Source organism: Hirundo rustica, chromosome 4 (assembly GCF_015227805.2).
Source record: "Hirundo rustica isolate bHirRus1 chromosome 4, bHirRus1.pri.v3, whole genome shotgun sequence".
In the NCBI taxonomy this organism is placed as follows: Eukaryota; Metazoa; Chordata; class Aves; order Passeriformes; family Hirundinidae; genus Hirundo; species Hirundo rustica.
The window spans coordinates 61180334-61202661 of NC_053453.1; the positions used below are offsets into that span (position 1 = coordinate 61180334).

The 22328-nt window shown below is 48.2% G+C and overlaps 1 protein-coding gene across 1 annotated transcript; it reads left to right on the top strand.

The window, feature by feature from the left end:
• Positions 1 to 10852: 10852 nt before the first annotated feature.
• On the top strand, positions 10853 to 12542 carry LOC120752095 (inositol 1,4,5-trisphosphate receptor-interacting protein-like 1). Its single transcript, XM_040062754.1, is given in 3 exon segments — positions 10853 to 11858; positions 11861 to 12150; positions 12153 to 12542. Coding segments are annotated over 3 exon segments (1686 nt in total).
• The last annotated feature ends 9786 nt before the right edge of the window (positions 12543 to 22328 follow it).

Here is a 22328-nt window from a genome sequence, read left to right on the forward strand (position 1 = left end):
GCTAGCAGGGATGCCAATCCCTGTCAAGCATGTTGTTAGAGGGAGTCACACGTCTGCACTTTGCAGTAAGAGGTGGGCAGATGCTGGCTAGGCTCTGCAGCTGGTGGAGGTGGAGGCCACTATGGGTGGGAGCAGGGAATTCAGCTTCCCACCACTTCTGACAGCTCTGTCATCCCAAACTCCTCAGGCTCTCCTAGGGTGAATTTATCCAGCCTCTATCCCCAGCTTCCCAGCAGTTTCCTCTGGATGCATCAAGGTAGCCACGATTTATTAACTGTCACCCTCGGTCTTTCTTGGGGGATTTAAATCAGAACACCTTTCAAAGCCTCCATCTGCTCTCCCGACCTTCAGCTTAGGTCATGTTGCATAAAACTAGAGATATAATTAGGGGAAAAAAAAAAAAGCTTCAGTATTTTATATATATATATATATATATATATATATATATATATATATATATATATTTGCTTCCATCTAAACCAATTTAATTTTCTGCCATCAATAACTCTGACATTTGATCTCTGGTCTGATCCTCTGTGTGTTAATGGGAAACCAGAGCTCGCCGAGTGCGAGTGCTGACATTTACAGAGGAGAATTTGTTGTGTCTACCTCTGGATCATGCAGCCCAGGGAAGATCCTTAGACAGCAATGCTGATAAGTCTTGAAAATGGTAGTACTGCACAGCTGCTGGGGGACAGAGCTGTGCAAACTGCCCTGAGACCAATCCCTTCTGCACCAAGAATTAGCTCATGATATTTTTACAGTGAAAAATGTGTGGTGCCAATGAGCTACCAAGGTCACTTGATTCCCCAGCAAGTGTGTGCTGAACTGGGCAATTTAAGTAAAGAATGCTTGGTTCTTTCATTTGCAGGTCCCTATAGATGCCTTGCTTGATTCCTTAATGGGCTTCCAAGAATCAGCTGGGAGACCTGAGGAGTTCATTCTTCCTTTGCACATGACCTGGGCTAGGAAAGAGCCACCAGTGCTGGGAGATGAGCTGGTGCTGCCTTGGTTAGATGGTTATTATTGCTCAGGAAAACTGCTGGATTATTTAACTGTGTGCTCTGAGTTTTGTGTTCCACTCCTCTGGCATAAATAAATCTAGTGCTTGTTACTTTCAACGGGAGAAGTCTAGATCTTGATATTTAATAAAAAGAAAGAGTCATGTTCCCTTTCCAACAACAGCTTGCCTAAACCTGTTATAAACAAAAGTCATTCTTTTGAAAACATACAGGGAAAAAAAAGATGGTTAATGTGCTTGAATCAAAAACATGCTGAGACCAAAAATTAATGTTTTAATCTGTTTTTTATGCTGAGAGCAAATTTATAATACACTTGACGTGTCTGAAGACTTTGATAAAGAGTCTGTGTTTGATTCTTAAAGCATGCTGTGGAATTTTACTAATCCATCATACAGACACCCACTCCATAAATTGGTGTAGTATACAAGTGCGCTATTTACATTTGAGATATAGCCACAACCTTGGCCCAGTTTTAATAATAAATATAAAGCGACAGAGCTAGAAAGAATATTCCAAAACCTGGTTTAGTGGAAGGTGTCCCTGCCCACAGAAGGGCTGTGGGAAATGGATGATTTTTAAGGCCCCTTCCAAAGACCTACAGGAGCTTCTGTTGCTTTCCCTGTCCCACACGTCAGTGGTGCAGTGGCTTTGGGTCACAGCAGTAGCTCGTAAGTGGGACAGGTCTGAAGGGTTCCCAGCTCTTGCTTGCTGTCATGTTTCCATCGTCCACTCTTTCCAAAATACCCAGACTCATCCACAAAAAATACATATTTCTGGAGGTGGAGTGACAGGGCTGTGTGGAGAGAAGTGCAGGTGGAAGAGGCTTTACCAGGGTGACTTTAAGGGAATACAGATGTACAGAAGTTTTCATTAACAGGATCAATCCACTGAGATTGGTACTGCCTGGAAAGCCTGAGATGGGGACTTGGAGAGCTGTCCCTGCTGTCAAACCTCGTTCTCCTCCATGGGAACTGGTCCTGTCAGGGTTACAGTGGCATTTTTGTCACCCCCTTCATGTGGTTGCAGCCCTGGAGCCAGGCCCTTGCTGCTTTGCAATGGGGCAACTGCAGATGGAAAATGCTGGCAGCCTCCACCTGCTTGGTGGGTGGGAGTGCCAAATCTTACTGTCTGTCCTTTCCTTCCTTCTCTTTTTCCTCTTCCTTTATTCTTTTCCAATGGTTTCTATTGTGTTGTTTCATGCATGGAGGCATCCTCCCAGCGGCTGCTCTAAGTCTAAGGCAATTAGGCTTTCAAACCATGAAAGCAGCTCACTCAAATTCTTCCTCAGCATGAGCTCTCCATGAGCTGGGGAATTGCAGTCGGGGTGCTTCACACTGTTCCCTGCACTGTATTCGTGCTGCCATTGGGATTTACCTGCTCCAGAGAGCTGCAGCCTGCACCGAGCTCATCCTTGGGCTGCAGAGAGCACACACCCTATGGCAGTGGGGTGCTTCAGTTTTCTGTGGGGAATAGAGTCCAGCTACAGGATTGTGCCCATGTTGTTAGATGGGAAGTTGAAATATATGATCTGAAATGGCAGTGGTGTAATAAAAATATGGTCTTCCCCCCCCACCCCTTTTTTTTTTTTTTTTTTTTTTTTTTTTTTTTTTTTTTTTTTTTCTTCATTTTTTTCCTGCAGGTGATGAGGTCTGGTTTATCCCTGGGGTTAGATGTCTTTCAAGACCACCTGTCACATAATCCATTTGCCAGCCTCAAGAGAACATAATAAATATTTTAAAGTCTGTAAACACAGCACTAGTCAGGCTTTCAAGGATCAAAATCCAGGAAAAACAAAATGCACAGTGTAAAAAAGCCACAAGTACCAAAGTAGTTCTTGTCATGGACGTTTTTTACTAGAAATACTATTGCAGGCATGTGCTCTGACCCGAAACACAACTGAAGAACACAATTCTGTTATAAAATGGGGAAACGTCCAGATAGTTTGGGCCACATTAAGTTATGCTAGTGTCATAGTAAGATAAATGCTCCTAGTGGACTCAGATATTTGTATTTTATTAGCTATTCTCCAGACGCACTGACTAAAATTATGGAAGAAATTAATAAACGTCAATTTATAGCCTCATTCTAGCATCCAATTTTTCTATGTGTGCTTCCCCCTACATATTTCAGTATTTTGGTATTCTGACTTTTTGTCCACCCCAATTTTTCTCCCTTTTGTGCCCCCCTTGTGCAACTGATACAGGTGATCCAATGGTTCTTTCCCCTCTCCGTACTCAGAGCTGCCACGGTGTCACTGGAAAGGTATCTGGTAGAGAAACTGTATTTGAAATGCAAAAAAGCTGTGTAAAAAACTCTGGAAACACCAGCTGGCTGCTCTGTATAAGAATTTTAAATTCTTCTCAGTGGTGCAAGAAGAATTTCTTTATCCTTCTTCCAACATTAAAAAAATATCAAAGATAGCAGATAACATTTTAACTGAGCCAGTGTGTTAGGGATGCGGAAGTACAGCCAGATTAGTAATGAGCTAATTTTCCTTCCCCCTTTTACCTTTTGATGTAGGGCAGCTGGGATATGTGTGTGTCTGTGTGTAGTTTTCCTGGCTGTATTCCCTTTTTGGCAGGAAAATGCTGAATAGGGAGGGTTTGAAATTTTTAGAGTGTTGGAGATCTCCAACAGGTCAGCTTCCTCTGGTGCAGTTATTGTATGCAGGGTTTTTTTTTTTTTTTTTTTTTTTTTTTTTTTTTTTTTTTTTGTGGTTGTACAGGGGATTTCTGGATGCCCATGGATAGAAATTGTGTGTGCAGCAGTGTAGCTTCTCCTGGGTGTGTCAGGTTGGCAGTGAACAGGTGAAAATAGGCTGGGGAAAGGGATTTTCCTGGATCTCCAACACCAAGCCAAGAGGGCAAGGGCTGTTGATAGAATTTCTTGTAGGGGATCCCCACTGTGGAAATGTTGACTCTGGCTCACTGCTAAGTTTAGAACCATGTAAAACACGTACCCTGGACTTTATGCAGAGCAGATGGTCCAACAGGCTTTACTGGTTGGAGTGTGTCAAGTAACAGATTGTCTACAAAAGTTTGCTTGCTTTTGGCAGACAATTTAATTCAGCTCAGAGCGTGTTATTGAAGTTCACTGTGCATCTCAGCAGAAGTGGGCAGCTAACACATTTTGTGTCATCTGCTATACCAAAAGTTTTTTTAAATAATAAAAAAACCAAATTAGAAGTTATGTCCCTACTTGTTCTCTTGGGTGGAGGTGGGAAAAGGCAGCTCTGGTGTGTGAGTAGAAAATGAAATACAGAAAATTGATTCATAGTCCAAAGCCACCATCTTCTTCCAGCTGGTACAACTTTTTTTTTTTTTTTTTTTTTTTTTTTTTTTTTTTTTTTTTTTTTTTTTTTTCTTTTCTTCTTTTCTTTTCCTTCTTTTAACATGCCCTTTGAAATAATTCCTCTCTTTATTTTAGAATCAGGAAAAAATAAATGTCTCAGGCTTTATTGCAAAAAACCCTAAAACAGACCCTGCAAACTTTTAACATCTGCACAGAGTAGGCTATTAAGTGTAGTACCAGTTATCACCAGGTTCAATAAATCCAAGTAGTGTTTAATAAGAAGTGAGCTTACAGAAACATGAATGTTAAAATACTGATAAAGCTACCAGCTTGATCATATTAACGATTATCATCTTGTGGAAGCTTCCTTGGAAGAACTGAGTTTTTCAGGTCCCTCTAGGTAAGTAATTGCATATTATTCTATTTTTTGAAGCATTTTATTGGAAACATTGTGGTGTAATCCAGGCAAAAGTACCCGGTTGAGCTGTCTCACCTGGACTGGTGTGTCATGCTCAGCAGGCAGAGCGAGGATTTACACCTAAGTGACTTTCTATTGCAATGCTCTTTTAGCTTTATCAGATGTGTGACAGTGTGAAACTACTGCCCAATGACCTCCTTGCTATTTAGCTGGGCTAATGCATTGAGCACCCCAAAGACCTGGCCCAAGACAGTGTTTACGGTGATACCTGAGGAGCATAAAGTCCTGCAGACTGTGCTTGTATATGATCCCAAGGCATGGTCATACCTTTAAAATGGCCTTTTTCTCTAGTATCATATCTGTAGCTGTGAATCACTGTGCATGTTTTACATGTCAGTGCCTTGCACATCTTGCATGTGAAATCCCTTTGCCAAGGTGTGTCTTCTGTGAATCCATCTGTGCCAAACTCTGAGTGGGAGTCAGTAAGATCAGTGAGTTCTTCAGTGTGAGCCCTAAAACCCAGTCTTTTTCCTTCTGCAGACCATTAATCCCGTGACCACCTTACCCAAATGGGTGGCCAGCATGGCCAGCAGTTTGTCAGGGGCTGTGACTGGCCTGTAGGTGCAGGGTGGGACTTTTGTTGACATGGACCAAGGTGGGGGGACGCGCTCGCTCTCCACAATTCCTACGGGGCTCCACATTTTTCCAGAGCCAGACGACAGCAGGCTCCCTCCGCGCAAATCCAGCCCTGCTGACAGACGACGCTGCTGCCAGCTGGCATGGTTTTATTATGACTTTATTATTAATCAGGGTTTGTCAGTTTTCTATTGCTCAGCCTGTCTTGTTCTCAGCAGTGCATCTGCCAGAGCCTCCAGTGGGGTGAGAGGACCATAATTTTCTGTGCCTCTTTTTCCACAGTCTTTTGCCATCTCCTGAGAAGAACAAAACCTACCCAGAGCCTCCAGCTCCATGGGTGAGGAGACGTGGAAGTGAGGAAGTGACCTCTGAGGAGGAGCAGCAAATACCCCATGAGCGTTGTGAGCCATGGCAGGGGAAGGAGGGAAGTGGATCTTACCTGGAGGAGAGCAAGCAGGCACAGGTAGCCTGGAGGAGGAAGAAACTTGGCTGGTATTGGGAGGACAGCTGGAGGGTGCACAGAGAAGGTTTATATTTTCTCAACAGCCCCACAGTTTTCCTTTTCTTACCTTCCAAGAAGATGCTGACAGAGGAGGGACAGAGTAACACAGGCAAGAAAACACAATCCTGATGGATGATTGGGAATTTTCAGGTCTGTTTCCCTTAGAGCAAAGGGGACAGTGACCAGCAGACTGAGAGTGCTGTGCTTTCATGCCAGCTCTGAGGTCCCAACTTGTCCTGCTTCTGCTGGTGCAGAGCCTGAGACAGGTGGCCTGAGTCTTTGCTGGAGCCCAGCTGCATATAAGCTGTCACGTAAATGCTCAGGACAATACCCACTGGGGAAATGCTGGCAGGCAGGCAGTACTTTCAAAGAGATTTTTAGTGGCTTGGTAATCAAGTGTATCAAAATCTGTCAACAAACAACCTCACTGAGCATGCTGGAAAATTCTCTGTTCTCTGACTTCTCATTGCCTTATTCCTTGTGTGGTTATTCCTGCAAAACTGGATATGAAATGCTGCCAGCACTGGTGGTAGTACACAGGTGAAAGGGACCATACAGCTCTGAGGACAGAAGAATAAAGATCTCTCAGAGGTGATTGTGCACAAGGAGAGGTGGAATGTGTGCCAGGCAGGCAATGCTTTCCCTTCTACCTCCTCTACTCAGAGGAGGCATTGATACTGTCCAAAAATGGAGCTTTCTCTGGCCCATGGGTGTTCTTTTTTCAAGACTCCCACCAGTGACTTAGCTGTGAATTCAGTGGGAGTTAAACCCAATTAGAGCATATTGGAAAATCCTTTTCAAAATACATAGTCTGCCGTTGTGGGGATGCTGCATGGATGCCTTCCAGAGCAGCTCCTAGACCAAGCAGGATCGTCACAGAGTGCTTGTGAGAGTGACAGACTCCACCTGTGGGACACAAATGGAAGGCAGGGTGGGAGGAGTGTGGGCACCTGGGTGGTGGCCCCTTACGGGGAGAACCACAGACACGCATCTGGGAGGCGATCCCACCTCCCCCTCCTCACAACTTTCCTCTGGAACAAAATCTATCACAACCTTGGTGGCTCCAGAAAATTCGTTTGTTACTGGCTTGGAGCCAGGCAATCGAGAAACACTCCTTTGCAATCCTAGTAGCTTCATGAAATGCTCACTCCAGTTTTGCTGATAATGTTTTGGGTTAGCTGCAGATAATTGTGCTGACTGTTCAGTGGCAGCCTCTCTGCATACTCAGCCATATTTGCACGTAGCAAAGAGTATTGGACCACAAAGGAGGATATTTCCTTATTACTTTCCAATATCTCTGATTTCCTCTCATCCAAGCGCAGAAGCAAATCCAACATGAATGGTTTAAGAATTAATTGTCTATCAAGGAGCAGAAGCACGCAGATTATGGAAATCCTGCTTGCATTATCTTTGGAGAAATGGCTGTGGACAACTAGTAGTTTCCAAGCAAGGTTTTTAACTGATTGGTAATCAGACATGGCAAAATCCATCAGCAAATAGCCCAAATTAGTGTACTGGAAATTAACTAATAGCTGGAGATATGCTTCTCTCCAAAATTTTTCTTTCTGTGATTTGGCAACTCTAGTAATCCAATTGCTGTGCATTTTATTTCATATTTATCTTTCTGTGAGGATGTGTATTAATGCTTGTATTAACTTGTTGCTTTCTAATGAAGATTATTTATTTAAAAAAACCCCCAAAAAAGATGCTTTGCAAACTAGATTTATTTCATAGCAAGGAAAGCAAGGGTGGGGTACTCCTCCTGCCATGTGCTGGAAGCAGCGGGTGGCCAAGGGTGGTCTCCACAGGAAAACATTCCACCAAACAACTATGGCAGGGGCAGGCACTACTCCTGCAGAGGAAATACTGCTGCATAACCTGTATTTCAGGGTTTTTTTAGGTCCTGTTACTTTTCATTTTCTAATGCTGTTTCTCAGCTTTCTGTAGTTTCTGACAGTGTGTATGGAGAGGGTGCATATGTACTCATCTGCATTCCTGCATGAGAGAATCTGTTTAAAATTCCATTTTGAGGTACCCAAATGAAAATAATGACTAAATGGTGAAAAATCCAGTAAATGAGATATTTCAGGAATCATTTTATGTTATGAGAGATTGAAAATTTGAACAAACCCATGCTGAATTAAAGAACGTTCCACGAGGGTGGGGGTTTGTTAGAAAGACTGTAGTTAGTTACAAATCTGCATTTCTCTGTGATTACAAATCAAGCCAGAGATATCCTTTACTTTGCAAAGGTAAAAAAAGAAGCAGTGACGTAAACCAGCACCTCTGAGAGAGGTGCTCTGGGGTAGACACTTGGAGGATGGTTCTACTTGAGTAGAATCTCCTGCCTGGCAGTGTTAGGGTGTCTGTGCACCAGGACACGAGATCACCTTACGAAGGTTCTTTCTTTTTAATGCGCAGTGGTCACACTTCCAGCCTTTTTTGCTGTTTTCCAGATTCTAGTGTCTGAAGTATATTCCTGATAATTCCATGGGAAGAGCCATGGTGGTAATGGTACCATTGTATTCCCTAGGGGGAAAACAAAAGCCAGTAAAAAAAGTTTTTAATGTGGTGACAGTTGTATTTTTTAATTTTTCGATGACTGTCTCAAGTAGGTGAGAACAAATCTCAGATAATGGGTCAAGAAAAGAAAATACTATTAATGGTGTGTTCTCAATAACTCCTAATAGAAACATCCAGGATTACCTGCTTTCAAAACATACTCCACTGTCTCACTATTTAAACAAAAAACAAAAAAACCCAGAGGTGTGGAGCTGCCAACCTTTCTCACACAGATTCTAAAGCCATTATTGGTTATATGTATGCAATTTTTCTCCTTGCAATTTTTCTCCTTACCTACTTGGAAAGTGAAGATTCAACAGCCAGAATTTTGCACTTTCTTACGGAGGAAGGACACTTCCCATGAGATCAAAATGATGTCAGAGCTGAAATTCCATTCTTCTGCCAAACAGCAGTCAATGAAAATAGGCAAAGACATCTTGCAAGGAAGCGGTCTTTGTGAGAGGGAAATGTATATTCAAGTGACTTTCTTTGCCCCATCCGGAGCATGCTCAGAGAAGAGGACAGCACCCAACCTGTTCTAGACGGCCCCAGGGACAGACCTTGTTGCTGCAGCTATTTTCCTGGGAGGTACATGGAGGGCAACTGGGAGTGATAAAAACCCTGGAGGAGAGAGTTCAGTGTGGGATGAAGGATTCCCTGTAGGCAAGTGCCAGTCAAAGGTATCCAAAATTCAAGCGGAACAGAAGCAGCTCAGCACACAGTGACCTAGCAGCCCTCTCCCCATACACCTTCATTTGTTTTTCACCTCACGGGGAATTCAAGGTTTTGCCCAAACTGGGACCTTGCTGAGGGCAAAGGCCAAGGCCAGGCCAGGGCTCTCACTTGTGCTGCCAGTGCCATGGAAGGCTCTGGGGTAAAAGGGCATTTCTTGGTTGCAGGGATCCCATCGCCACAGCGAGGCCTTGCAGGTTAGCCAAATGCACAGGGACGTCCTGGCACGTGGGGAGAGGGTTTGAAGTGAAAGTCAGTGAATGGAGTTAAATGGAAATGCAAATGAGTAGGGCAGAAGTGTTGATCTGCCTGAGGGTAGGAAGGCTCTCCTCAGGGATCTGGAGTAGTGTAATTGATGGCTCAAGTCCACCTGTATGGGATAGGAGAAGGAAGAAGGCTGGCTGCTGCACTTTGGCCTCTCCCACCCCATGCAGTGCTACGGGCTGGGGGAAGAGGGGTTGGAAATTGTCAAGAAGCCAATGGCATGCCAGCTTCTGTCAGAAGCAGTGTGGCCAGCAGGAGCTGAGCAGTGACTGTCCTCCCGCACAGGGCACCGGTGAGGCTGTGCCTCAAATGCTGCATTCAGTTTTGGTCCCCTCACAACGAGAAAGAGACGCAGGTGCTTGAGTGTGTGAACAGAAGGGGAATGGAACTGGCAAAGGGTCTGGAGCACAAGTCTGATGAAGAAGGCCTGAGGGAGTTGTGGGTGTTTAGGAAAGTGCAAGAGCGCCGCACAGGGGACCTTATCGTTCTCCAGAGCTTCCTGAAGGGAGGCTGTGGCCAGGTCAGTGGCATTATATTCGCCCATGGACAGACAATATAACCAGAGGAAATTGCCACAAGTTGTGCCACGGGAGCTTTAGATTGATTGGACTCTTTCAAGAAAAAGCATATCAGTCTTGGGAATGGGCTGCCCAGGGAATTTGCGCCACCCCAGAGAGATTTCCAAGTCATGTGGGTGTGGCATTTGGGGACACCATTGATTGGTGGAGTAGGCAGCGTAAAGTTTGCAGGTGGACTGTGTGATCTTCAGGGTCTTTTCCAAGCTTGACGACTCCGAGATTGAACTGTAGCTCGGCATGGAGTCAAGGCTTAGATGCAATGATCCTCAAGGCTGCCTTCCAGCCTGGATATAGAGGGCAGCTGATAAGAAAGACAAAGGAAAGACCAAGAGAAGTAGTTGGAAGAAGATTCACTCCAAGGCTGCCTTAACCCGTGCACCAGGGCCACTCTGACTGGCTGAGCTGGGGTGGGGGCAAAGGGCGGGGCTGGCCTGGCTGTGGTGTCCTGTGACACCTGTGACATCACGGGGCACATGTCACAATGGGGGCAGCTATTCAAAGGCCCCAGCATGTAAGGCTGGCCGTGCATTGCTTGGGCAAGTGGTGAGTGCACACGCAGTGGGGAGGCTGGGCTGGGGACAAGGGCTGGGGTAAAGAGGTTGCACCTGGGCTTGGGCTCTCCCCCTGCATGCAGGGACAGCCCCTTATGACAGAGCCTTGGGCAGGGAACACTGCTGCTGCTGCTGCTGCTGCTTGGGCAGCGGGACAGGCCTCGCTGCTTGCCTGCCGTCTGGGGCCCTGTCCTTCCTGTGCCCAGATCCCTGGCAACGCTGTCCCTGCTGTCCCCACTGCCAGCTGCCTCCCTCGCAGCCATTCTCACAGCCTTCTCTCCCTCCTCCTGCAGACCATGGATGCCTGGGTATTGTGGTTCTTGCTCTTGCAAAGCGTCCTCCAGTACCCACAGCCCGTGGGTGATGGCTTGGACGAGGTGACACGTCTGCGAATGGAGGCACGTGCCAAGTTCCAGGAAGAGGAGAAAATTCGTCTGGAGCGGGAGGTGGAGCAGCTGGCCCTGAAGCAGGGTGTCTGGGCCTGGGGAGACGTGCTCTGGTCTGCCTTGCAGCACAGGCAGGTGTTGGCTGTTGCTGGGCTCGTGTTCTTTTACTCGGCCCTGTGGTACATCTGGTGGAAACAGAGCCTGAGGAGAGAGGAGCATGAAGAAGAAAATGATGGTGCAAACGAAGAGGAAGGCAGAAATGTGGGTGCAAATGAAGAAGATGGTGGAAATGAAGAAGAACAAGAGAATGATGTGAACAGGGAAGAAAACGACCATGATGGCAATGCCCAGGAAGTCGACAATGCTGCTGCAAATGAAGAAGGTGATGTTGGAAATGAAGCTGGCAACGAGGCTGCAAATGCTGCCAACAATGATGTTGGAAATGAAGTCGATAATCGTGATCCTGACGATGACATTGGAAGAAGGGTAATGGAGCGCATCCAGTGGCCTGTGCAGGACCTGAAGAAAGGATGCAAGTGGACTAGCACCTTGATGAAAAATTTTGCAATTTACTTTCAACACGCCTTGGCCAACAGTTTCTACCCAGTCCTGCATCGAGCCATTGGGGTGGGCAGTGCCTTTGAAGGTTGGAGTCCCCGTGAGCAGGATGTTGTGTACCAGGTGCTCGTACCCATGACTCCTCCCCGAGGGCACAGCTTCCACGTGGAGCTGGAGACTGCAGGGCAGAGCCACCTGAGGAACGCTAGCATCCGCGTGCAGCAGGAGTGCACTTGCACGAGGGGGAAGCTGGTTAAGAACATGCTGTGCTTCTTGCACCACCCCAAGGAGGAGCTGAAGACATATCAGGATCCCAGCCTCCTCCACACCCTGTGCAAGGACTCCTACCTGGATGTGGAGAAACTGCCCGCTGGTTCTGCCAACTGGTGAGAGCAATCTGGCCGGCTTTGCCTCAGGCACACAGCTGGCATTTAGTGCTGCTGCCCTCCAGACGCTCCTGCCAGTTCAAGGTGAGCAATGGCATAGAAAGCTACCGGATTGAGATGCTGTTTGGGGTGCGGGAAGGAACCTCAGATGTCTTTGTAAGCAGCCAGCCTAGGCATGGCCACACCTCCACCTCAAGCACTACCTGGCCAGAGTCCTTTGCCGTGGCAGAGATGAAATTCTTCAAGTACATAGCCATGGAGGCCCCCCCCCTGACAGTTTGCACCTGAAATGCCTGCAGTTCTTCACCTGTCTTCAGCTGGGCTTAGGTTTTTCTACCTATACCACAAAGACGATTGTCATGCACCTCCTGAACACCTTGCCAGTGTCATGGTGGTGCAGGAGGCATTTTGTGAGGCGACTGATGGATATCAGCGAGAGCCTGCGCACATGTGTGCACACGAGAAATCTCAACCACTTCATTGTGGGCAACCGGAGGCTTCCTCCGTGGATCAGTTTGCCCCCACATGTCCTAATGGCTGGGAGCTGCAATCTCTTCCACGACCTGGTGATGGATCCAGTTGCCCACTCCCAGGCCATGAGTCAGTACGTGGATCTACGCCAGTTGCTCATGCGAATCATTAACGATGAAGAGTGAAAGAGGTGCTCCTGCACAGAGCTGTGCTTGTGAGGCTTGCACGTGGTGGCAGACAACCACCTCACAGCGCATGGGAAAAGAGGACAGAATGTGGGATACAGTGAGGGAAGGGAAAACACTGCCTAGCCACACTAAGCCATCAGCAGCAGCAGTGTCGTCTCAACAGTCTCCCCAGCACTGGTTGGCTCCAGAGATCCAGGACCACGCAAGACGAAATCCTGTTCTTCCTGGTTTTGCTCTCAGGGGTCTGTGCGGAGAATCTAGAGCCTGAGGAGAGGCTGACACAGACCTGAGCGTGCAGGACATGGAGAAAGCACTGCTCCATCGGCGGTGGCAGTTGCTGCCACGCCTTTTCTGTAGAGCAAAAGCACTCAGATGGGTGTGGATTATCACTGGTGTGGGAGACTCCAAGATCTCTGGGCAATGCCTGGGGACAAGGAGAATCTCCGTGCATTGAGTGATCCCGGGATCAGACAATGGAGAGTGTTTCTCCTTGCCCCTGGAAGAGAAACCTTTGGGTTAGCATTGCAGCAACTGTGCTGCAGCTAACCTGACATTTTGTATATATAAGAATGTAGATTTTTATTTCATGTATATATATGTGTATATATATATATTTAAAATATACTATAAAGCTTAAGACTCCTCATATCAAAAAATAAAATATAAAATGCCAAGCCAGTAATATAAATGGGATTCAAGCTATGAAATCTGTAATTATTTTATCATTATAAAAATTATTCCAAAGAGTTGAATCTGTCATTGTGTTTAAACAGTACCATAGAGCACGTATTTAGTGTCACTGTCTGTTGTGACACAATTTTTGCTCTTAATGCATTTATATCTGGAAAGATTTTTATGAAATAGGTCTATTTCTACCATATAGAAGATATTTATTTAATATATAACCTATAGCTATAAAATATATTACTACTATGATATTCTTTTTTTATATAACAATAAAGCCGTAGATGGTGTCTCTGTGTGTTGAGGACACACGATTCTGTTCTATAGTTAGTGCATTTAGAAGCGGCAAGCCGGAAGCTGCTTTGCTCTTGCTTCAATAAATCAGTATATTGCAGAATCTGGATCGTGCTAGACTTTATTGATCTCAAGCAGACCTAGAGTACGCAGAGTTGTGAATCCGGGCTTGTGAACTGTGTCCTTGTCATCAGCCAGACTCAGAGGGCTGAATTGGTTCTAGTGAGAAATTAAGCCCAGCTGGCGCCGGCCCCTGTGATCACAGAATCACAGAAGAGCTTGGCTTGCGAGGGTCCTTAGAAACGGTCTTGTTGCAGCCCTGCTGCCAAGGGCAGGGACTGCTTCCACTAGGCCGGGTTGTTCCAAGGCCCGTCCAAGCCCCGCCTGGAAGACTGCCAGGGATCCAGGGGCAGCCACAGCTGCTGTGGGCAGTGTGGGCCAGGGCCTCAGCAGCCTGAGAGGCAGGAATTTCTTCCACATCTCCAGCCTAAGCCTCCCTCTGTCAGTGGGAAGCCAGAGGCCCTGGTGCTGTCCCTGCAGGCCCTTGTACACGGCCCCTCTGCAGGTCTCTGCTGGGGCTCGTGCAGGGCCTGAAAGGCTGCAAGAAGGTGCCCCTGGAGAAGGCCTTGCAGAGCCCTGGGGCCAGGAGTGCCGCCGTGAGGGCAGCAAGCAGGGCCTGCTGTGGCCGTCGGGGCGGGAGGGCACAGGGCGGGCGCTGAGGCCCTGCCAGCTGGAGCTGGGAGCTCTGGAGTGCGGCTGGCAGAGAGCCGTGGGAGATCCGTGCAGCAGCAAGGGCGCTCAAGGGGTTCCAGATGTGCTAGAAACCAGAGAGGAGCTTGAGAAAGGGCACTGAGGGATTAGGACATCTCCCCGTGTGTAAAAAGCTTCACAACCCCAGAGGTTTATGTCTGGAAAAGACACAGAGGAATCCTCGAATGGTATTCAAATCAAGGGAGAGGCCGTGGGACATTTCCTGAGGGGTGTCTGGTATTGTTGAGGCCCAGGACAAGGGCGCAGCCTCCTTTTTTAACCTAATTCTCAGGTGCACCTGGGAATCAACCTCTTCCTTCCCCCAACGCCCGAGCTACTTGGAAAGTAGAGACTTCCCAAATTGCCTACTCTACGGTCCCCTCTAAAATGCACCCTCTGTTTTACATATATATATATATATATATATATATAAAACCCTGCAGAAGGCACGGGCAAGGAAGGAGAGGCACTGTGGTTGCCATCTCTGTGTAGGGGGGGTTTCCACTCTCTAAAGCTCAATAGTGGTGGTGATGGGCTGGAGTGGTTTTGGGTAGGAAGCAGGAGGAAGGCCTACAACACCAGCCTGTGACTCTCAGAAGGCTGTTGATCACTGCAGTCTGTGTAGCTGTGCGTGTTTATGCACAAAAAGACTGACCAGTATATGTGGACCTGGTCACACAAGATACATCTTTCTAATGCAGAAGGTCTTGTAATTGTGCTGGGAACCTCTTTCTGGAGCAGAAAAAAACGAGCAGGCTCCCAGACTGTCTGGTACACAAGTGGTGGCGGGGAAGCAAGAGGGGGCTGTCATGCTCATCCTTCAGAACAGCAGCAAGCCTGAAACCATAGTGCACTTTTTAGAGCTGCTAGTAGGCAAGACTGTCGTTTTATGGGACGGGTCATTCATATAGGACATTCTTGTATTTATGGGTGCATCTCAAAGGGGATGTTCAGTTTCTTTCTAGGATCCCTTACTTCTTAGGCCCTCTTGTTGCAATTTGCTTTCTAGATCAGTTATTGCCAGACGTAGACAACACAAAAGAATGAGACCATAATTCCGTTTAATGGAGCATAGCAAACTAAACTGCTTTATCACCAATAAATAACGTACTGTCTTGGTTTTGAAAAGACAGGTGTCTGCTATGGAGAGGCAGGCCTCTCTAGGAAATGAGGAATTTGAATCCTTCCCTCCGTGTTATTATAATTTGGAAAATTAAAAATAAAACTTTTCAGTCAGAGCTATGGGGAAAAGGAATAACAGTCTTTTACTAGTAAATATAACAGGACAAACAAAAAAACCAACAGCAATTATAACAATAGTCGAACAGAACCAAGAACCCCGAGGGCAAACGGTGGAAGCTCCGGCGCTGATGGCTGGAAGCCGGGCACGGCGGACTGTCCTCCGCAGGCAGGGGGTGTCCTCGGCAGGCAGGGGTGGCAGTGCCGGAGAAGCTGCAGCTGCGAGACCCAGGCTCACCCAAAATCCAGCAGGACAGCGAAGAAAACTCCGAATTCCTGGGTGCTCCAACAGATGGTAGAATTCCCAGGGCCAGACCCCTCCGTTACCCGTGGACTCCAGCAGCCAGCCGTGGCCCGATCGGTGCTCCCCCCGGAAGAAGAGAGCCGCGAGATCCCCCCACCCTCAGCTCTCTCCGGGAGCTTTTTTCCCTCCCTAAGTGCCTAGAAACAACTAGGAAAGAAAGGACCAGTATTTATATGTGGTCTTTTAGGATCAGAAATGGGACTGTTAGTGCTAAAAGTCTTCTGAAGGAAAACTTGGAAATGCTGAGTTTGCCTGTTAAAGGAAAATTAATGTGAAATCATGCAAAATTACTGTTATCTTTGCTCACTTGTCTACTTCCTCTGCTTCTTTTCCTGTGCTCCTCCACTTGCTTTGTCTGAAGAAAAAAGTCCCTCCTTATAGTCGGTTGGCTTCATGAGCCAAGGGTTTAATAAAGGGGACTGAAGTTTTCATTTTCAGCCCCCTCTCCTCCATGAATGGAGAATGACAGCGGAGAGTAAAACATTGAATTCTTACAGGCAGTTTAAGGCCTGGTCAAAAGTCTTTCTCAAGGGGATTGTTTGGAGGGGAAAGTCAAAACTTCTGGGCCAGTTTCAGTAGTGATAGGGGAATTTGGAGGGGACACATTTGATTTCTCAGCATCTCTGGATGGATTTTCAGATGACAGCTCTTGACGGGCTGCAGAAACATCAGTGGTGTGTGAGGAAGGGCCTGGGAGGCTGCTGCTCATGGAAGGCTTGAAGCAGAAGACAGCAAATGCACAAGTGAGTTGATCTCAGTGCACTCACAGTTGTTAGGTGACAAAAGGTGTAGGATGGGGCTCGAGAGCCCGTTGGACAGAGGGGGAAAACGCCAACAAAGAGTGAGCTCCAACAAGGGATTGTAGAATCTCTTCCTCTGGGCCACTTTACTGCCAGAGGGACTCAGAGAGCTTCCCCGACCAGTCCGGATCCTACATGTGGAATGAGAGCCACCTCTTCATTACTGAGGCAATAGTCTTCTTCTTCTGGGCACGCAGCTGCTCCTGGCATAGTATGAGGCCAATTTTGCAGCCATGCAGTGTCAGCCACCGAGCCTCACGCCACCGCTCCTCTCTTCCGTTACAAGTGTGTTCATTCACTCTCCCATCGACAAGCTTTGTTTTTCAGGATCCAAATGGTGAGGAGGGAGGACTCCCTGGCAGTGTTTAACCACTGCCAAGCTCCCATTGTCATTTCTATTTGTTTGGTAATTCCCAAGAACAAGCACTTTCCATAAGAAATCCATTGTACTTTTTGTTTTTCTTTTGGGAGGCCCTGAAGTGCTTCAGAAATGGCACTTAACTGATGTGCGCAGTCTTTCTGTGAGGTAGGTGTGCACTGGTTTGGGCTGAGGTATTTTCTTCACAGCAGCTCATGCAGGTTAGGTCCACGTTAGGTTTTGGCAACCAATTGAAGAAGAAGGGTTGTTGTACCTTCTCGTCCCTTTACCTTTTATCCAAGTTCCTCTGAATTTCTAAGCTAGCCCAATGAGAACACCTGCCTTCTACTCACTCAGGATATTCCAGGGGCTTTTCACCTCTGATCAGGCCTGCTTGGAGGAATTGTTTCCTGACACGGCCCTGTTGAGTTGCTCTGTGCTCTAAGTTTGCAGCAGAGGGGGCAGAGCCATTCCATGGGACAAACGGAAGCAGTGCTCTGTTTTTATTGGAGATTTCATCAAACTTTTCTTCTGCTTGGGTCCATCTCATTTGCTCCAGTGGTATTCCTGCTTTGCAGTTCTCCAGCTTATCTTTCAAGGTCTTTTTACATGCTTTTTAGTTTTGCTTGGGCCAAGCCCAACAGATTGAGCTCGCCAAACTTTTCTTCACCAACCAGCGCATGTGCCCAAGTCTTTGTTGCTCTGTGTTCATGGCTACTTCACAGGAAACAAAGCACCTCACTTGAGACTTCTAGAGGTGAGAAGCAACCGTGGAGTTAAAAAGTCATTTACCCATGTTAGCCAGGGCGTTGCCAAAGCAGGATAGGGTTGTCCTTTTCTTTTCTCTTTCAGTTCTTATCCTAGAGGAAGATTTCCACTGCACTTAATACAGGTTAGTCGATGTTTCCTGACCTCTTCACCATGAGATCAAGATGATGTCAGGGCTGATATTCCTTTCTTTTGCCAAATGGTATTCGATTAAAATAGGCAAAGACATCTTGCAAGGAAGCGGTCTTTGTGAGAGGGAAATGTATATTCAAGTGACTTTCTTTGCCCCATCCGGAGCATGCTCAGAGAAGAGGACAGCACCCAACCTGTTCTAGATGGCCCCAGGGACAGACCTTGTTGCTGCAAGCTATTTTCCTGGGAGGCACATGGAGGGCAACTGGAGTGATAAAAACCCTGGAGGAGAGAGTTCAGTGTGGGATGAAGGATTCCCTGCAGGCAAGTGCCAGTCAAAGGCATCCAAAATTCAAGCGGAACAGAAGCAGCTCAGCACACACTGACCTAGCAGCCCTCTCCCCATACACCTTCATTTGTTTTTCACCTCACGGGGAATTCAAGGTTTTGCCCAAACTGGGGCCTTGCTGAGGGCAAAGGCCAAGGCCAGGGCAGGGCTCTCACTTGTGCTGCCAGTGCCATGGAAGGCTCTGGGGTAAAAGGGCATTTCTTGGCTGCAGGGATCCCATCGCCACAGCGAGGCCTTGCAGGTTAGCCAAATGCACAGGGACGTCCTGGCACATGGGGAGAGGGTTTGAAGTGAAAGTCAGTGAATGGAGTTAAATGGAAATGCAAATGAGTAGGGCAGAAGTGTTGATCTGCCTGAGGGTAGGAAGGCTCTCCTCAGGGATCTGGAGTAGTGTAATTGATGGCTCAAGTCCACCTGTATGGGATAGGAGAAGGAAGAAGGCTGGCTGCTGCACTTTGGCCTCTCCCACCCCATGCAGTGCTACGGGCTGGGGGAAGAGGGGTTGGAAATTGTCAAGAAGCCAATGGCATGCCAGCTTCTGTCAGAAGCAGTGTGGCCAGCAGGAGCTGAGCAGTGACTGTCTCCCGCACAGGGCACCGGTGAGGCTGTGCCTCAAATGCTGCATTCAGTTTTGGTCCCCTCACAACGAGAAAGAGACGGCAGGTGCTTGAGTGTGTGAACAGAAGGGGAATGGAAGCTGGCAAAGGGTCTGGAGCACAAGTCTGATGAAGAAGGCCTGAGGGAGTTGTGGGTGTTTAGGAAAGTGGCAAAGAGCGCCGCACAGGGGGACCTTATCGTTCTCCACAGCTTCCTGAAGGGAGGCTGTGGCCAGGTCAGTGGCATTATATTCGCCCATGGACAGACAATATAACCAGAGGAAATCTGCCACAAGTTGTGCCACGGGAGCTTTAGATTGATTGGACTCTTTCAAGAAAAAGCATATCAGTCTTGGGAATGGGCTGCCCCGGGAATTTGCACCACCCCAGAGAGATTTCCAAGTCATGTGGGTGTGGCATTTGGGGACACCATTGATTGGTGGAGTAGGCAGCGTAAAGTTTGCAGGTGGACTGTGTGATCTTCAGGGTCTTTTCCAAGCTCGACGACCCCGAGATTGAACTGTAGCTCGGCATGGAGTCAAGGCTTAGACGCAATGATCCTCAAGGCTGCCTTCCAGCCTGGATATAGAGGGCAGCTGATAAGAAAGACAAAGGAAAGACCAAGAGAAGTAGTTGGAAGAAGATTCACTCCAAGGCTGCCTTAACCCGTGCACCAGGGCCACTCTGACTGGCTGAGCTGGGGTGGGGGCAAAGGGCGGGGCTGGCCTGGCTGTGGTGTCCTGTGACACCTGTGACATCACGGGGCACATGTCACAATGGGGGCAGTTATTCAAAGGCCCCAGCATGTAAGGCTGGCCGTGCATTGCTTGGGCAAGTGGTGAGTGCACACGCAGTGGGGAGGCTGGGCTGGGGACAAGGGCTGGGGTAAAGAGGTTGCACCTGGGCTTGGGCTCTCCCCCTGCATGCAGGGACAGCCCCTTATGACAGAGCCTTGGGCAGGGAACACTGCTGCTGCTGCTGCTGCTGCTTGGGCAGCGGGACAGGCCTCGCTGCTTGCCTGCCGTCTGGGGCCCTGTCCTTCCTGTGCCCAGATCCCTGGCAACGCTGTCCCTGCTGTCCCCACTGCCAGCTGCCTCCCTCGCAGCCATTCTCACAGCCTTCTCTCCCTCCTCCTGCAGACCATGGATACCTGGGTATTGTGGTTCTTGCTCTTGCAAAGCGTCCTCCAGTACCCACAGCCCGTGGGTGATGGCTTGGACGAGGTGACACGTCTGCGAATGGAGGCACGTGCCAAGTTCCAGGAAGAGGAGAAAATTCGTCTGGAGCGGGAGGTGGAGCAGCTGGCCCTGAAGCAGGGTGTCTGGGCCTGGGGAGACGTGCTCTGGTCTGCCTTGCAGCACAGGCAGGTGTTGGCTGTTGCTGGGCTCGTGTTCTTTTACTCGGCTCTGTGGTACATCTGGTGGAAACAGAGCCTGAGGAGAGAGGAGCATGAAGAAGAAAATGATGGTGCAAACGAAGAGGAAGGCAGAAATGTGGGTGCAAACGAAGAAGATGGTGGAAATGAAGAAGAACAAGAGAATGATGTGAACAGGGAAGAAAACGACCGTGATGGCAATGCCCAGGAAGTCGACAATGCTGCTGCAAATGAAGAAGGTGATGTTGGAAATGAAGCTGGCAACGAGGCTGCAAATGCTGCCAACAATGATGTTGGAAATGAAGTCGATAATCGTGATCTTGACGATGACATTGGAAGAAGGGTAATGGAGCGCATCCAGTGGCCTGTGCAGGACCTGAAGAAAGGATGCAGGTGGACTAGCACCTTGATGAAAAATTTTGCAATTTACTTTCAACACGCCTTGGCCAACAGTTTCTACCCAGTCCTGCATCGAGCCATTGGGGTGGGCAGTGCCTTTGAAGGTTGGAGTCCCCGTGAGCAGGATGTTGTGTACCAGGTGCTCGTACCCATGACTCCTCCCCAAGGGCACAGCTTCCACGTGGAGCATGGAGACTGCAGGGCAGAGGCACACCTGAGGAACTCTAGCATCCGCGTGCAGCAGGAGTGCACTTGCACGAGGGGGAAGCTGGTTAAGAACATGCTGTGCTTCTTGCACCACCCCAAGGAGGAGCTGAAGACATATCAGGATCCCAGCCTCCTCCACACCCTGTGCAAGGACTCCTACCTGGATGTGGAGAAAACTGCCCGCTGGTTCTGCCAACTGGTGAGAGCAATCTGGCCGGCTTTGCCTCAGGCACACAGCTGGCATTTAGTGCTGCTGCCCTCCAGACGCTCCTGCCAGTTCAAGGTGAGCAATGGCATAGAAAGCTACCGGATTGAGATGCTGTTTGGGGTGCGGGAAGGAACCTCAGATGTCTTTGTAAGCAGCCAGCCTAGGCATGGCCACACCTCCACCTCAAGCACTACCTGGCCAGAGTACTTTTGCCGTGGCAGAGGATGAAATTCTTCAAGTACATAGCCATGGAGGCCCCCCCTGACAGTTTGCACCTGAAATGCCTGCAGTTCTTCACCTGTCTTCAGCTGGGCTTAGGTTTTTCTACCTATACCACAAAGACGATTGTCATGCACCTCCTGAAGCATCTTGCCGGTCACCATGGTGGTGCAGGAGGACATTTTGTGAGGCGACTGATGGATATCAGCGAGAGCCTGCGCACGTGTGTAGCACAGTGAGGAATCTCAACCACTTCATTGTGGGCAACCAGAGGCTTCCTCCGTGGATCAGTTTGCCCCCACATGTCCTAATGGCTGGGAGCTGCCAATCTCTTCCACGACCTGGTGATGGATCCAGTTGCCCACTCCCAGGCCATGAGTCAGTACGTGGATCTACGCCAGTTGCTCATGCGAATCATTAACGATGAAGAGTGAAAGAGGTGCTCCTGCACAGAGCTGTGCTTGTGAGGCTTGCACGTGGTGGCAGACAACCACCTCACAGCGCATGGGAAAAGAGGACAGAATGTGGGATACAGTGAGGGAAGGGAAAACGCTGCGTAGCCACACTAAGCCATCAGCAGCAGCAGTGTCGTCTCAACAGTCTCCCCAGCACTGGTTGGCTCCAGAGATCCAGGACCACGCAAGACGAAATCCTGTTCTTCCTGGTTTTGCTCTCAGGGGTCTGTGCGGAGAATCTAGAGCCTGAGGAGAGGCTGACACAGACCTGAGCGTGCAGGACATGGAGAAAGCACTGCTCCATCGGCGGTGGCAGTTGCTGCCACGCCTTTTCTCTAGAGCAAAAGCACTCAGATGGGTGTGGATTATCACTGGTGTGGGAGACTCCAAGATCTCTGGGCAATGCCTGGGGACAGGGAGAATCTCCGTGCATTGAGTGATCCCGGGATCAGACAATGGAGAGTGTTTCTCCTTGCCCCCGGAAGGGAAACCTTTGGGTCAGCATTGCAGCAACTGTGTTGCAGCTAACCTGACATTTTGTATATATAAGAATCTAGATTTTTATTTCATGTATATATATGCATATATATATATTTAAAATATACTATAAAGCTTAAGAATCCTCATATCAAAAAGTAAAATATAA